Consider the following 16,240-nt stretch of genomic DNA (forward strand, 5'->3'; position numbering starts at 1 on the left):
ATTAATATGGTTTGGGGATCTTTCCCCCAATTGCATCCCAAAAAATATTAAAATAAAAAACAAAGGAATGAATGAAGAGATAGTGGTGAAGATTAAGAAAACGATTGTGGAGATGATGAAGAGCAAGTGATCGTAATGAGTCAACAACCCTTGGTTGGAGTGGTAAGAGGTATAATCTTCCACCTTTGAGGTCAAGGGTTCGAGACACGCTGAACAATTCAAAAAAAAAAGTGATCGTAATGAAAAAAAAATAAAGATAAACTTTTCTTTCTAATAACATGTTTACTATAACAAACGTGTAAAAAAATAATCTTAAAGTCTAAAATACAAGTCACTGAAAAATCAGACAAAATCAAATTTAAGGGAGTTATTTAGAAAACTCATCATCTCAACCAAGTCGTTTTATTAAGTTGGTCACTTTAAGGAGGTCAAATTGAATTTGTTCAATTAATAAGAACCAATTTTAGACCAAACATGCACTTTATAAAGTATTTTCAATAAGCAGTCATCTTAAACCAAACAATACTTTTAACTAACGTAAATAGTAGACATTCTACGAAAAAAGTGTAAGTAATGAAAATTCAAGAAAAAATGGTGTTTTGTGTGGGTTGATCTCAAGACCTCCACAATGTAGCCCAAGCGTTTTACCACTTGAGCTAGAGAAGAATTTTGTTTAAAATGAGGAACTATAGATACATAATATAGTCACAAATGCAATTTAACACATACGAGTCACATTAGGGTCGTGCCCCCCCACGGGCCCCTATGTGGGCTCGCCCCTGGTTTGTGAGAAGGCTAAGACTTCACAAACTAATATGAGTGAGGCGGACCCCTTTTCCAATGGAGTTTTCTAATAATAAATTAGTCTTTGTTCCAAAAATAACTTTTTAATACGAAAAAGAATTACGTCAGAACAAACAATAATTGACATCAGTGCAAAATGTCTAGTGTGGAGATGAAATTTCAAATTCGAGAGAGCTAAGATTAGGTTCAGATGTGACGACGTCACATCTCACAGGGTAAAAATGTAAACTAAATGTGCAATACATAAGAATCAACTATCTTTTTAGGTTGGAGAAGGTATTGTGGAGAGGGAGTGATGCGGAAGACTGAGGGAGTGATGCACTAGAGGAGCGAGAGAGTGAAGTGGACGACAAAAGGAATATGAGGTGAACAAACAAAACTTTATAAAAACAAAAATTCAATAAGGGTAAAAGTGGAAATATGGACAAATTTTAGAGGTCAAATCGAACTGTGAGACACTTGTACTTTATAGTGGTCAAAACGGCCAGTTGGTCACAAAGTGGGGATCAAAACGGAATCTAATTTAAGGGGCGTGAAGAACAAAATTGGGGTTGCCTATAGAACTTCCTTCTAGGGTTTTGTGGTTCTCTCTTCCACTACAAACTTATGCAGTAAAGTGATCACGGAAGTAACCAGAAACAGCAGAACCTCCCTCGTCTCATCTTCGTCTTCTTCTCAACATCTCCAACCATGGTAAGTGAAAAACCCTAATTTTCCAACTTTCCTTTCTAGCAATGCAAATCTCATAATTATTATTATTATTATCATTTTCTCTCAGATCATTTCAGAGAAGAACCGTAGAGAGATCTCCAAATACCTCTTCCAAGGTTCCATTTTCACTCTCTAACTACATTACTAATTAAACAATTTATAGTTCTATTTTAATTTCTTATCTACTTTATCTTTTACTTGGAATCAAATCAGAGGGAGTTTGCTATGCGAAGAAAGATTACAATCTCGCAAAACATCCAGACATTGATGTACCAAACTTGCAGGTAATCAAGCTGATGCAAAGCTTCAAATCGAAAGAATACGTTCGTGAGACTTTTGCTTGGATGCATTATTACTGGTATCTCACTAATGAAGGCATTGAATTTCTTCGAACGTATTTGAATCTTCCATCTGAGATTGTTCCTGCTACTTTGAAGAAATCTCTTAAGCCTGGTGGTAGGCCAATGGGTCCTCAAGGAGATCGACCTAGGTAATATTTTAGTTCTATCAACCATTTTAGTGGTGATTTTTGAACATCTGAGCAGATGCTAAATTGTTATTAGATTGCGTTGACCAGCCTTCTAGGATGCTGGCGACATTGTCGGTTTGGCACTTTAGGGCCTCGCCACCTTAAATTGCGTTAGTGAGAAGTGATCTTTAATCCCTTATAAGGGGCACGCTAAGTTTGTCTCCCATCACGATGGGATTAGTTTATGTGGGTTTTATTTATATAAAATTTGAATTTTGATTTGTTGGGGTTTGTTCATTGTTGAAATTTCAGAGGTCCTCCTCGTTTCGAAGGAGACAGACCCAGATTTGGTGATCGTGATGGGTACCGAGGAGGTCCCCGAGGGCCTACTGGCGAGTTCGGTGACAAAGGAGGAGCTCCACCTGAATTCCAACCTTCTTTTAGGGTAAAGTTCTGTTTTATAGTTTTGGATTGTTATTTTGTATCAAGGTTATGACTAATGCTTTCACTTTTGTAGTTAAGGGAAGTGTGATAAGTAAACTTTCGGTATTAGGAATTTAATTGCTTCTGTACATGCTTGAAAACACTTCAAGTATTTGTTTACCTATGTGAATACTATATGGGCTAAGTAAACCAAATGTACTCCGGCCTTGCTATTCCAAATTTCTCGAACTTGTATATGAATCAATGTGAAGTGTCGAATAAGGTCATATACACGTTGGAGTTCAGACATGTTGTAGACTTCTAGTTCGACATTGTGATCAATGTCTGAAGACACGGTTAGAGGCATACACTCCGAGACTAGCCTCTTCGTTTTTATTACTTCAGGACTTCATTTTAACGCCTCAAGAATGGTTGATTGGTTTCTTTTTCGGAACTCCTCGTAGTTCTGTTATCTACTTAGTTTTTAATTCTTGCTTTTTTCGGAACACCGCTCTGAATGGGATTACGCTTTCCAAATACAAATTGAAAGTTTTGGACATTGTGCTCTTTTCCTTATTTATCTTTTCTATAGATGAATTGTTGCACTAATAACATGATTCTACTGACTACAATAAGTTTTTAATGAAATGCTTGTTTTAAATTTTCAAAAATGGATTTTCTGTTTGCAATTCAATTATACCATACCATTACTGAGTAATAGCTAGGAGGCTTTGTTTCCCCCCTAATACCAACCACTTTGGGAATCTTATTAACTGATTGTTAAATTCGTATTTGCAGGGAGGTCCAGGCGGGAGGCCCGGTTTTGGTCGCGGTGGTGGTGGTGGTTACGGTGCAGGACCTGCTAGCTCAGACCTTCCTTGATTTCAGAGTGATGGTCTTTCAGAATCTTATTATAGCATATCACTTTAGAATAGCTTCGAACTAAAGTATGATGAAACTGTGATTTATTTCATTATTTGTGCCACCAGTTTCGTTGCTTTTGACAATCTATTGTTGAGCTTTCAGATATTATGAATACACTTCTAGATAAATTGTTATTGAGGAAGTAAAGTTGAATCTTTTTTTTTTTTGTTGCAAGTTAAGTTGAATCGTAGTAGTGATTACTTTTTACAAGTCTGAGTTGCAGTCTGAATTGGGTTTGGTCAGATTGTGGAAGGTTTGTATTAGTCTGAATCTTCTTGATTTAGACATACTCTCTAATTCCTGTATATAAGTTGGATTTGGGAGCGACGTCGGTACTTGGTAGGGAAATTGGCAGGCGAGCTCTACGTCCAATTCCAAAAAAATAAATATGAAATGGCTGTACTTATTATAATTGGGACCTCTAGGATGTCTTTTCTTTTTTGCTTTTTTTTTTTTTGAAATTCAACTTCGTACAAGGTCTTTCAACAAAAAAGAAAAATTCGTATAAGGCTGACTAAGCAGCAAATGAGATACAAGACAATGAAGTTAAAGAAAAACAAAGATTACAATTCCAACATGAGATTCAGTTAGTCATAAATTGCTGGGCCTTCTCGTGGGCCGCCGTGTTTGCATCTCTTCGACAGAACCGGATAACGCTATTGGGGCCAAGGAGGTTCATCCTGACCGTTCGTGATTAATCCAACGATCGTATGGCTATCTCCTTCGTATATAAGGTGAATTTTCCTTAGAGAGCCCAATATCTAGGGCAAACAGACAAGCCTCCATTTCACTTTCCATAGCCGAAAGTATAAACCTTCGAGCGACCAAGTGTTGATTCAAAATGTGACGATTTAAACGAAGAGAATTTTATATCGGTCGTTTGGATCTGATCTTTATCAAACTCCCAATAGAAATAAACAACCAAACTTATCTTTTAGACAACCAGATGCCATGTTTTATTATAATAGATTTAGACTAACAAAAATTGAGTCTCCGTGTATCTTCAAAATAGTTACAGTATTTCTTTACAATTTCTTTTTTTATATGTTTGTTTACAATAATTAACATGTCACTTAAGTAACACAAACGACTTTAGAGGTTTACATCGGAGAGGCAAAAATTGAAAGATCTCTATTCACCACGTAGAAATAGGAATCTCAAGTGCGTCTAATGCTCTTATCATGAGCGAAAAAGAAAAGAAAAGATGGTAAAAAATGTAAACAAAACAGGCGAAAAAAGAATTAAGGAACTTCTTCATTTCGAGTTTTAGGGAACATACCAACCAGGTTAGATAGAGTTAAAATGAAAAATATTTGAGAGATTCCTCACAAGAAGTTCAAAAAAGTGACCATAACAATTCAATATCATAAACATTTAGGAAGAAAATTTTCTCCACTACTATTTCATGTAGTTGTTGGACACTCACTTTATTATTGGGAGATCCAAGATATGATTTTCACTTGAAGTAAAAATACATGAGTTATAGATCTTAAGATAGGGTCTAGGCCTTTACTTTCCAAATGAAAAAGGAAATTTGATCCACTATACAAAATTACCATAACTTGTAAACTTAATAAACAAAAAAACAAAAATTTTAAAATTTATGTATCGAAACACCACTCAGATTAGCACATTAAAATGTAAAAAGCTTGAACGTTGTTCAATACAAATAGAATGTACTATATTAATACAAAATTTTCAAGGAAACACTCGAATATCACTATATATTCTTGTTACACTTCTCATTGTCATTAAATTCTAAATATAATAGTATGATACTTAACTAAGTCAGCAAATATTGAGTAATCAATTTTCTTAAGAAAAATAATATTTTTTTCTCTTAACAAGGCAAGATTTATGCGCTTAAACATATAGTAATAAACAGAAGATATTCTTTTTCTATGTATCTAAATCAATTATAGATCCTCCATTAAAAGTAGACACATCACACATGAATCCATGATACTTTGTAGTGGACAACTAAACAAAGAAAAAAAGAAAAGACAGATCTAACCGTTACACAGTTCTGTTTTCTACCCCCACTCCCCAACTCATTCACTCTTCTTATCTCTCACTCAAATCTGACTCGACTTGTATTATAACTGATGAATGATTGATTATACTCTTCTTCTTTACTCAACTACGTAGATCATAGATCTTCCTTCAAATCCTAATCTCACCAAATTTCCCTTACCAACTACTACTCATCTCCTTCATCAAAAAAAAAAAACTACTACTCATCTCTCTCTCTAGGAAACTCCCTCTCTCTCTCTCTCTAGACTCTAGCCATGTCTATAGCAGATTCAGTTACCAAATTTTTTTCCAAACCCACATCTATTTTGGGCATTCATTTGTGGGTTTTGATTGTTATTTGTATTGGACTAGTAATTCTTCTTATCCTCTGTTGTACCTGTATCATCTCTTGTACTTGTAGAAAATCTTCTAAATCTAGACGTCAATCAAGACTACGTTTCCAAAACCCTAATCCTAATTACACCAATCTAGTACAACACAAGCTCCCAGATTCTTCTTCTTCTTCTATTCCTCCTCATCAATCTGTTCTTCCTGAAGTTCAAATTCATGTAGAAAAAGAAGGGGATCCAGCTGTACTTTCTACTAGCTCGTCGTCAAATCCGGAGGTGTCTCATGCTGGATGGGGAAATTTGTATAGTCTGAAAGCACTTGAGAAGGCAACCAATGGGTTCTCTGAAGGTAATGTGATCGGAGTTGGCACTTTTGGAAGTGTTTATCGAGGGGTTTTGCCGGATAATAGTTTGATTACTGTGAAAAAGTTGTTCAATAACAGGTAACTTAACTTCCCAAAAATCATACTTTTTGATTCATTAGAGAAAAAACCAACTATCTGATTATTCTATTGAGGAGTTCTTTTAGTTTGAATAACAACTATATTTGATTTGTTCATAATTTTAGACTAGATTGTAGATTTTGTTTAGGAGAGGGAGAACTTCACCTCAACTATAATAGAACTTGATTGAATTATATATTGAATGATTAGAAACAAAGGGTAGCTCGTTTGAAGGAAAATTATCCGCGATTTTGCTGCCAAAACCCCCCATGTTCTTTATTGTCTTAGCTTTTATGTTGCCCGGTTTACTCTTGTTAAGTTTGTGGTCATTTAACTCAAAACCAATTGGTATTAAGTAGAGAGGACCTAGACATTATATTCTTGGTTATCATGTCGGACTATTCTCACACGCTCCCTCACGTTGTGGGGTTCTTTGGGCCTAACATGTGTCTTTCTTTTTGGCGGCTGACTTGGAATTGGAGCAATAGGGATGGTCATCAGTCCTACCACGTGTGAGCTTAGCTCTCTTAGCATGATAAGTTTGTGGTCATCCAACTCAAAACCAATCCTGCTGAGTAGAAAAGGACCTAGACATTATATTCTTGGCTACTAGATTACTGTTTTTCCATTTGGGACTAATCTCACAACTCTGCACGTCTCTTTTATAGCCGTGTCATTTTCTTCTGTATCTGCTTTCATATTAATTTGAGAACAAATTCTCTAAGGTCTCTTGAAGATCCCCCAAACACGGTGAAGTTAATTTAGGAATACAAACTGGTTTGAGTAAAATTTGAAGAAGAGGGAAACCTATAAATCATATAGAAAATAATATTTGGCTAGATAAAATATGTATTTGGCTAGATAGCATTAGTACCAATGTTACCCAGTCTTTGTCACGGAAACATGTAGCACCTTGTATAATCTAAAATGAGATACTAATATAGGGGTGTCTCAACTCGCAACCCTTTCTTACTACAATCACCGACTCTTTTGTTGGAACAAGAACATTTTGACCTTGCTCTCCTCGGTGAAGAGATACGCATGTTACCAGCCAACCAAAGTGGGGCTTCACTAACAACTGTCGCATGACATTTGTTAACAGTAAAACGACTCTACTTAGGTTTCTACAAACTGCTAGCACCAATTGATGTTCACTACTCTCATAATTCCTTGTTTGGCATTCAATGTTTTCTGCTTCTAATTGTGTTCAATGTTGGCTCCTCGGGTTGCCATTTGTATTGTTTGGATATTTCAACTTAACGTAGTGTTTGAATTAATATCAGAGGTCAAATTGAGAAGGATTTTAAAGTTGAAGTGGAAGCACTTGGACGTATTGGACACAAGAATCTCGTTTCGTTAATCGGGTATTGCATAGAGGGAGATTCTAGGTATTGATTAATGTCTACTTCATAATTTTATTCTCTCTCTATTTATATTTTTTTTTCTTTAGGTTCAGGACTAATATTACCACAGGGAGATCTTCTTTTATTAAAATCGTCTGCTTTTGTTGTTTAGGTTGCTTGTCTATGAGTATGTTGAGAATGGTGATCTCCACCAGTGGCTTCACGGCGAAGAAAAAAAATTCACTCCTCTACCATGGGACATCCGAATGAATATTATTCTCGGAACTGCAAAAGCGTATATACTTCTGTTCTAGAAAACTTACTTTTACTTTCTCACGAAGTTCTTACGCAAGTTTTCACATACATAACTCAGAAATGATTCTGACATATTTATATATACGCAGCTTGACTTATCTCCATGAATGTCTTGAGCCGAAGGTTGTCCACCGGGACGTGAAATCTTACAATATACTACTTGATAAACATTTCAATCCCAAGGTTACTGATTTTGGGCTCGCCAAGCTGCTGCATTCTGAAATGAGCCACGTGACAACTCGTGTGCTGGGAACATATGGGTGTGTGTTTACTTGACCTCTTGTGCTCACTTTGTGACAACTCTTAGATTTCCATTTCATTTTGAATTTACCGAACTTCAATGTAGGTTTAAACCAGAATCAACATTTAGGGTTCAAATTGTGAAAAACAAACAAAATTTTCTTGTTTGAAGAAGCCTTAGTTAGGGGTTTGAAATTATGTTATAGACTTATTTATGTGTTTTGCTAGGTATGTTGCTCCGGAATATGCTTGCACTGGTAAGCTGAGTGAAAGGAGCGACATTTACAGCTATGGAGTTCTTGTCATGGAGATAGTTACTGGCAGAAACCCCGTTAATTACTATGAATCATCTGATCAGGTAATCTATTAGATAGCTCCTCTTATATCAGTCTATTTCTAATTTATTATCGTCTTCTTAGAGAAACTTCGTAGTTAAACTAGTCGATTTACAGGTGAATTTGGTGGAATGGGTAAAACAACTGATTAAGCATAGAAGCTACGACCAAATAGCTGATCCTAAATTTCCTGAACTTCCTCCTCGGAAGGAACTGAAACGGGTTCTTTTAGCTGCTCTTAGATGTGTTGATCCAGACCCACACCAGAGGCCTAAAATGGGACAAGTTATTCACATGATTGAAGCAGACAACCTCGAAGATAAAGTATGAATCTTTCTTTCAACTGTTTATTAATATCCATCCTTGTCATGCTTCGATTACTGAATGACCTATTTGTTCATCATTTGTTTTTGTAGAAACATCGGCATACACAAGAGGGTTCTAATTCGAATCGGTGAGTGACTAACGTTTCATCTTTATTCTTTCATTCTTTTATCACACAGACATATTTAACGGCATGACCGTAAAGTTTATTAGTATACGGATTATACGGGCATTTGTATGACAGAAAATTCATTCTTCCCAGTGTTATGGATGTAATGAAAAACCAGTATGTAGTTTTTGAAGATTTTCATGTATTATTCTCTCTGTAACATCTTTATCTTCTATCACAATCTCGATTGGCAACGGGACTTTCTATCTTCGTTGGATGGTAATTTGCCATTTTTATGTGAGACAGTGAGAATAGGAAAAGAAGAGAGAAAGATGAAGAAGAGAAAAATGGAGGAAAACAAGAACTGGTCTATGCTTGGAATTAGGTTTGGATGATTATGATGATGATAATGAAATGGTGACTGGTGAGAAGATAAAAAAAATAAAGAGAAAGAAGAGGGTAATTCTGTTAGTTGTTAAAAAAAGAAAGTTGATCATGAAATAATTTAATTAGATTTTGAAAGAATTCATCCAATGTGAGTAACTTTCAATTAAAAGGACAGGACTATATCGCCTTTGACCCAAACAAAAACTTTATATAACTTGACATTTTATTTAATGTTACTATCGTACGGATGGTTACCACAAATATTTAGGTCGTTTTCAAAGATTGGAAGCTTACTAGCTTATAATAAAAGAGAAGACTTTGAGAAAAGGAACCAACCATACCGCTTCTCACATCAAGTTAGTTGGGGAGTCCTTTAACCATTCTCACCACTAGCTTGACATTTTTATTTGTATAATTGCATTCGACCGGTAATGCCTTGCTATAGTGGATCATACTCATAAGGATGTGCTACAAATCAAGTAATGTCTTAATCGAACCAAAGGAGAACGGTGCGGAAGTTGAAAGAGAGTTTTTAGTTGGTTGGTCACACCCCTTTCAACAAATAAAAAAGTTGGTTGTGACATACAATCGATTTTGTTCTAGTGAAAAAAACTTTTGTCTAGAACGAATTCCAAACCAGACAATATTTTTCTTAGAGGAATGTCTGAAATGTATGATCCAACTCTGATCAATGACCAATAACTAATACTCAAATACCCGAGTGTATTACAAACTAGGCTAGCCTAGAGCTCAAACTTGCACTTCCAAAGTCACAAATCATTTCCAAAATTTCCTTAAAAGATAATAGAAGTATCACATTGTCCCAAAGTTTCATACAAAGCCTTTGGATGGCTAAAACCAAAGTATTGTCATCCTTTCCTCCCCTATTTCACACCATTCTTAGTATGTTTACTTTTGACCAAAAAATCGAATTGTACATCTAAACCATCTAGAAAGTTTTTTCTTTCGAAACCTCGTTTTATTTAGAAATAAGAGATTAAAAAGATTGAAACACAATTACAACATAGCATAACAAAGACCAAAAATAATTGAAAGCATACTCTTATGAGAATAAGATCTTCGACTATGCGAGTAACAAGTTTCATATGGATCTAGCATTCTCTTGATAGTTACCTCTTTTGACCATAATTAAACTAGTTGAAGCAAATAAACTCCATTAAAGTGTGTGAAAACAAAGAGAAGAAAGTCCACCCAAACTCCATTCAAACGTTTGGAAAACAAATACTAGTAGTAGTAGAAAAAGAAACCAAGTTTCCCCCCTTGCAACAACAAAAAAAAAAAACAAAAACAAAGTCTCCCCCCAGTGACCGAGTCCCACCCAGGCGGAGTCCACTCATTCATTCAATTCAAACTTATTGAGAAGAGGACAAGTTTTTCCAACTCTTTTTAGTTCTCCTCTCTTTCAGTGTTTTTCTTCAATACCTATTTCTCAATTTTGTATTAGAGTGAGAAAATTATTACTAGTACTGAAATATGATGTCTGGAGAAACAGGTTCAGTTGTGGTGGGTGATAATAATATCAGAGGAGCTCTTACTAATGATGGTCGTTATATTCAGTATAATGTTTATGGAAACCTATTTGAAGTTTCTTCTAAGTATGTTCCACCCATTCGACCTGTGGGTCGAGGAGCTTATGGTATTGTTTGGTAAGATTTTTAGTGTATCTTTGTTTTATTGTAGTAAAATTTTCCTTTTGAGTAACCTTCTAGAGTTACTGTTTTCTTTGGTTTGTCAAGGATTCTATTGAGTAAGCTCATGTTTTGATGATTTTCTCATTTAACCAGGGTTTTAGGTCATTTTTTTTAGTTCATGTAGTTCTAATGTTATTAACTACTAGGGGTTCTTTTCAACAAAAAAAAAAAAAACTACTAGGGGTTTTCTTGTTACACTTTTTAGAATGTTAGTTGTTTCCTCTTCCTTCTACTACAGTTGATTTTTAGGTGTTATTTTGAAGTAATTGCTAAGAGCATCTCCCAAAGTTGGAGCTCGGCATAATCTCTATATTTTTACTCTTTTAAGTAAAGTTTCACTCCAAGCGTAAATCACTATTCAAATATCTATATTGACATCTTTGTTATTTTATTAATTTTAAATCTATAATTATTACTTTTATTTATTATAACTTCTAAAATTTGATATATTAAATATAATTATATAATTAATATATAATATATGTAAAAACATTATATTAAAAAACAAAGAGTTGTTTTTTTTTCTGGTCCCCTAATTTGTAACCAGCTTCTTTTATGGCCCCCTGTTTTTCGTAAATTCAAATTTGGACTCTTTTTGTTAACATCGTTACTTAACTTTAGTAGTTAAGTTTTTTGTTTCCATAATTGCCCTTTCCATAAAAGAGATTTTATAAATTCAAATTTGACCCCCTTTTAAATAGGTCGTGGCTTTGGGGAATACAGAAAATTCTCCAGAGAATAAAGACTTTTCTTAAAATTAGTCAAATAAGATTGACTTTTATGTTTCTTTTTATTGCTAACGGGCTTCTAATTTTGGGAGTTCAAAATAAAACAAAATTTAGAAGGCTCCTCCATCTCATCTTCTCGCCACCTCATCAAGTTCTCCAGCGAAGGTCGCTGGCCGGCCAATTTTCCGGCCGACGACCTTCAAACATAATTTTTTTTTATTTTTTATGTTTGAAGGTCGCCGCCCGAAAAATTGCTCGGCCGGCGACCTTCGCCGGAGAAGATGATGAGGTGCGCGAGAAGATGAAGTGGCAGAGAGACAGATGGGATGGAGGAGAACTTTCAAAACAATGTATTCTGTATTCTCCATAAAAATTTATTCCCCGGAGAATTTTCAAAAAAATCTGGATTCTCTCGAGAATTTATTCCCCGGAAAATTTTCTTTATTCCCCAAAGGCGCGGCCTTTAAATATGGGTAGATTCCCAAAAAATTTAAACTTATTTAGAACAAACTAGGGGGCCAAACTGAAATTTGTTTAAAAACATTAAACACACTTCTCTCACCTCCATCTCATGACCTCTCTGGACCACGTCATCACTCTCTCGCCACCTCATCATCTTCTCCGGCGATGGTCGCCGGTCGGTCAAAAATTCCGGCGACCTTCACATTTTTGTTTTTATCTCTCTCTAATCTCTCCCTCTTTAATCTTTCCCTCTAATCTCCCTCTCTCTCTCTGCCCTATATATATCTTACTCTCTAATCTCTTTCCCTCTCTCTAATCTCTCCCTCTTTGATCTCTTTCTCTAATCTCTCCATCTCTCCCTCTAATCTCGCTCTCTCTGCCCTATCTCTCTCTATAGCTCCAACGAAGGGGGTTCCCTTCGCAGGAGAAACCAGACCTTGAAACCAGATTCGGTAAGGTTTCAAACCATACCGAATCTGGTTTCAACAACAGAAAAAGAAGGAAGAAGAGAAAACCTCATATTTAGAAATTATAAGTTTTTATTTGGATTTGGGCATTTTAATTTTGTATTTATATGTTGTATCATTATGACTTCATTTTTGAGCTTCTATATGTCGCCTTCAGCTGGGATTTGGGCCTTTGTTTTTGTATTTTTTAAGGGTGCGTGTTGGATTTCAGCGTAATTAAAATCATATTATCATTTTCTACCGGAAATGAGAAATACTTTCCATATATAGAAATAGAAAGAGATAGACTAGAAACGACATCTCTTATGTCAATGACACTAATTGATTTAGGCATCACGGAGTCTTCCACCCACTAGGCTAGTACATGGTACAAAGTTTTTCCTTTGCATGGGCTTACCCTAAACTGCACCAGGCTTCTTCGTCTAACCAGGGTAGGCGCCAGACTCGCTCAACATTCCTGGGCAAGACCCAAGTCTAAAAGGTCTAGTGGGTCTAAGTGCTCTACACATGAAACTTTCACTCAATCATAAAAGTTGGGATATGTAGATAAATTTCTGCTCTGAATTGATTACTTTTGGGCTGTGTGCTGCCCAAATATTTTTCATACTCTTAAGACAAAACATCTTGTAGACACTCTCGCATTTTCTTGCCTTTGTCTTTGTAAGGTTTTCTTCATCCGGAGCTTATAACATCACAACGTTTACTATAAGTTGTCTTTTTTTTTTTTCTTTTCTGTGGTGAAATAAGTAAGATTAAGATACATTTGGCATCTCGTTTATCTAATATGTCTTCCATTTTTCCAGTTCTGCTATGAATTCACATACAAAAGAAGAAGTTGCAATTAAGAAGATAGGAAATGCATTTGGCAATAGGATAGATGCAAAAAGGACATTGCGAGAAATTAAGCTTCTCCGTCACATGGATCATAAAAATGTAACTATCTTACTGCCATAGCTTAAATGTCTTCCCTTTAAGCGCCCAATTTTCAAAAAGCTTTTATAATGTCTTTCAGTTCTCTGTCCTTTACTCCATCGATAAACTTACTTTAAAATCCTATATTATATTTTGACATTCTTATTATAATATACCTTCTCTCGAGCAATATAAGTATACCTTGCCCTCTTAAACACACCGCAGTGTAGTATTGTCTCGCTAGTTGAGTCGACAATAACATCGAGGACATAATACGGCCTGTCACAGGTTATTGCCATCAAGGACATAATACGGCCTCCACAGAAGGAAAGCTTCAATGATGTATACATTGTTTACGAGCTAATGAATACTGATCTTCATCAGATTATACGCTCCAACCAGCCATTAACAGATGGCCATTGTCAGGTTTGACAATACTGTTTTTTTCTCTCTTGGGTATCTTTAACGGTTATATGAAATATTCCGTTATGTAGTAATTGTTTGTTATAATTGTTATTCGAATCATATTGCACGTTATTGACTTGCTTTTGTTTCAATGCTGGCTTCTGCAGTATTTACTCTATCAGTTACTACGTGGACTTAAATACGTGCACTCTGCAAATGTCTTGCATCGTGATCTTAAGCCGAGCAATTTATTTCTAAATGCTAATTGCGACCTTAAGCTTGGCGATTTTGGGTTGGCGAGGACGACTTCTGAAACTGATTTTATGACTGAGTATGTTGTTACTCGCTGGTATCGGGCACCAGAATTGCTTCTTAATTGTTCAGAGTATACTGCAGCGATTGATATTTGGTCTGTGGGTTGCATACTTGGTGAAATCATGACCCGAAAACCCCTTTTTCCAGGCAAAGATTATGTTCATCAGTTGAAACTGATCACCGAGGTATTCCTTGAAGTTCTCTTGTGTTCAATCACTATTCCCGGCATTTTTGATTTCTACGTAACACGATTTGTGTTTGAAGTACCAAAGACAACTTTCCACCATCTATCTGCCACTTTTTGCTTCAGAATCTCAAATATATTTTAGGTTACCGACTTGCATAATTTTGCTTCTTTTCTGCATATTTGCTTCAAATTGAGCCTGTACTGGCTTATACTTCGTTACTGGTCTCATTACTACAAAGGCTCGTAGTTTTAATGCCTGAAAACAATATATTTAGGTGGTAATAGTGTTATCTGAATCTTTACACCTTTCACTTCCGAAAAGAACCAATTGCTTGCATAACCAAGAACTTTCTTCGAAATTGCTCAAAGTTATATGATCATACTAGATAACTAGACTGATAGATGAACAAGGTTATACATCTATGTTGTCGAGATAATAGGAGCAGAGATTTTTATGTTTTTAGTACTTAAGATTGACAGAGTTTTGCCTTTTCTGGTGAGAAAGCTACTAGGTTCACCAGATGACTCCAGTCTTGGGTTCCTCCGAAGTGATTATGCACGAAGATATGCTAGAAAACTCCCACAATATCCAAAACAACCTTTCTCTGTTAGATTCTCAGACAAGTCCCTTGGGGCAGTCGATTTGCTAGAGAAAATGCTCGTCTTTGATCCAAGCAAGCGTATTACGGGTATCACATCATATTCATAAATATGTTTTTTCTTTTTCAAATCGAACTCCTTTGTGAGTTTTTCTTATATATAAATCTCGGTATGAATGCAGTTGAAGAGGCCCTTTGCCACCCTTACCTGAAATCTTTTCACGACATCAACGACGAACCTGTTTGTGCAAGGCCTTTCAATTTTGATTTTGAGCAACCCTCTTTCACCAAAGAAAACATCAAGGAGCTAATCTGGAGGGAGTCCGTGAAGTTCAACCCAGACGCAACTCATTAAAGAGAGAGAAATGGGTTTAATATGTAATGCATGCAGTGGAAAGGTACGGAAATACCTGCCCGTAAATGCAATAAAATCAAATGACACTATGATATTATAGAGTGATTAGAGAGGTTGTTAGTGACACTGTTAGCAGAACTCCTTCGGATCTCGTCGAGCAGGTCTTTTCTTCCTATTGCATATTGAGGATTCATTGGGAGCTCTGGAACTTTGGTCTAGACATTATGTAAAGGTGTATGTTGGTCTCTTGTTTTTCTTTTTCCAAGTAAACTATGTGACTTTTGGTTGGATATAATTTTTGTGTTATAGTTCTTATGACATTAGTTTAAAGCAAGTTATGACAGAAAATTTGACCGCATACACAAGAGGGTTCTAATTCGAATCGGTGAGTGACCAACGTTTCATCTTTATTCTTTCATTCTTTTATCACACAAACATATTTAACGGAATAACCATAAAGTTTATTAGTATACGGATTATACAAGCATTTGTATGACAGAAAATTCATTCTTCCCAGTGTTATGGATGTAATGAGAAACCAGGATGTAGTTTTTGAAGATTTTCATGTATTATTCTCTTTGTAACATCTTTATTTTCTATCACAATCTCGATCGGCACTGGAACTTTCTATCTTTGTTGGATGGTAATTTGCCATTTTTATGTGAGAATAGGAAAAGAAGAGAAAAATGGAGGAAAACAAGAAGTGGTCTATGCTTGGTGGAATTAGGTTTCGATGATTATGACGATGATAATGAAATGGTGAGAAGATAAAAAGAACATAAAGAGAAAGAAGAGGGTAAATTCTATTAGTTGTTAAAAAAGAATGTTTGATCATGAAATAATTTAATAAGCTTTTGAAAGAATTCATCCAATGTGAGTAACTTTCAATTAAAAGGACAGGACTATAT

At 35.5% G+C, this 16,240-nt stretch overlaps 3 protein-coding genes across 3 annotated transcripts; all 3 read left to right on the plus strand.

Moving 5' to 3' along the window:
- The first annotated feature begins 1,291 nt into the window (after positions 1-1,291).
- On the plus strand, positions 1,292-3,505 carry LOC147534814 (small ribosomal subunit protein eS10z-like). The gene is made up of 5 exons (XM_086647573.1): positions 1,292-1,497; positions 1,583-1,631; positions 1,729-2,005; positions 2,297-2,429; positions 3,206-3,505. The coding sequence occupies exons 1-5, from the start codon at positions 1,495-1,497 to the stop codon at positions 3,287-3,289; spliced, it is 546 nt and encodes a 181-aa protein (XP_086503699.1). The 5' UTR covers positions 1,292-1,494; the 3' UTR covers positions 3,290-3,505.
- A 1,773-nt stretch (positions 3,506-5,278) lies between these two features.
- LOC147534815 (putative serine/threonine-protein kinase At1g01540) lies at positions 5,279-8,993 on the plus strand. The gene is made up of 7 exons (XM_086648576.1): positions 5,279-6,137; positions 7,421-7,525; positions 7,653-7,775; positions 7,885-8,055; positions 8,264-8,393; positions 8,488-8,694; positions 8,787-8,993. Exons 1-7 carry the CDS (start codon positions 5,620-5,622, stop codon positions 8,826-8,828), a joined length of 1,296 nt encoding a protein of 431 aa, XP_086504702.1. The 5' UTR covers positions 5,279-5,619; the 3' UTR covers positions 8,829-8,993.
- Positions 8,994-10,568: 1,575 nt separating this feature from the next.
- On the plus strand, positions 10,569-15,680 carry LOC147534816 (mitogen-activated protein kinase homolog MMK2-like). Its single transcript, XM_086648577.1, has 6 exons — positions 10,569-10,857; positions 13,363-13,492; positions 13,760-13,897; positions 14,044-14,376; positions 14,884-15,067; positions 15,160-15,680. Exons 1-6 carry the CDS (start codon positions 10,685-10,687, stop codon positions 15,330-15,332), a joined length of 1,131 nt encoding a protein of 376 aa, XP_086504703.1. The 5' UTR covers positions 10,569-10,684; the 3' UTR covers positions 15,333-15,680.
- The last annotated feature ends 560 nt before the right edge of the window (positions 15,681-16,240 follow it).

Source organism: Eschscholzia californica, unplaced genomic scaffold, assembly GCF_041429995.1.
Source record: "Eschscholzia californica isolate CP2 unplaced genomic scaffold, dmEscCali1.0.p SCAF_6, whole genome shotgun sequence".
Classification (NCBI taxonomy): Eukaryota; Viridiplantae; Streptophyta; class Magnoliopsida; order Ranunculales; family Papaveraceae; genus Eschscholzia; species Eschscholzia californica.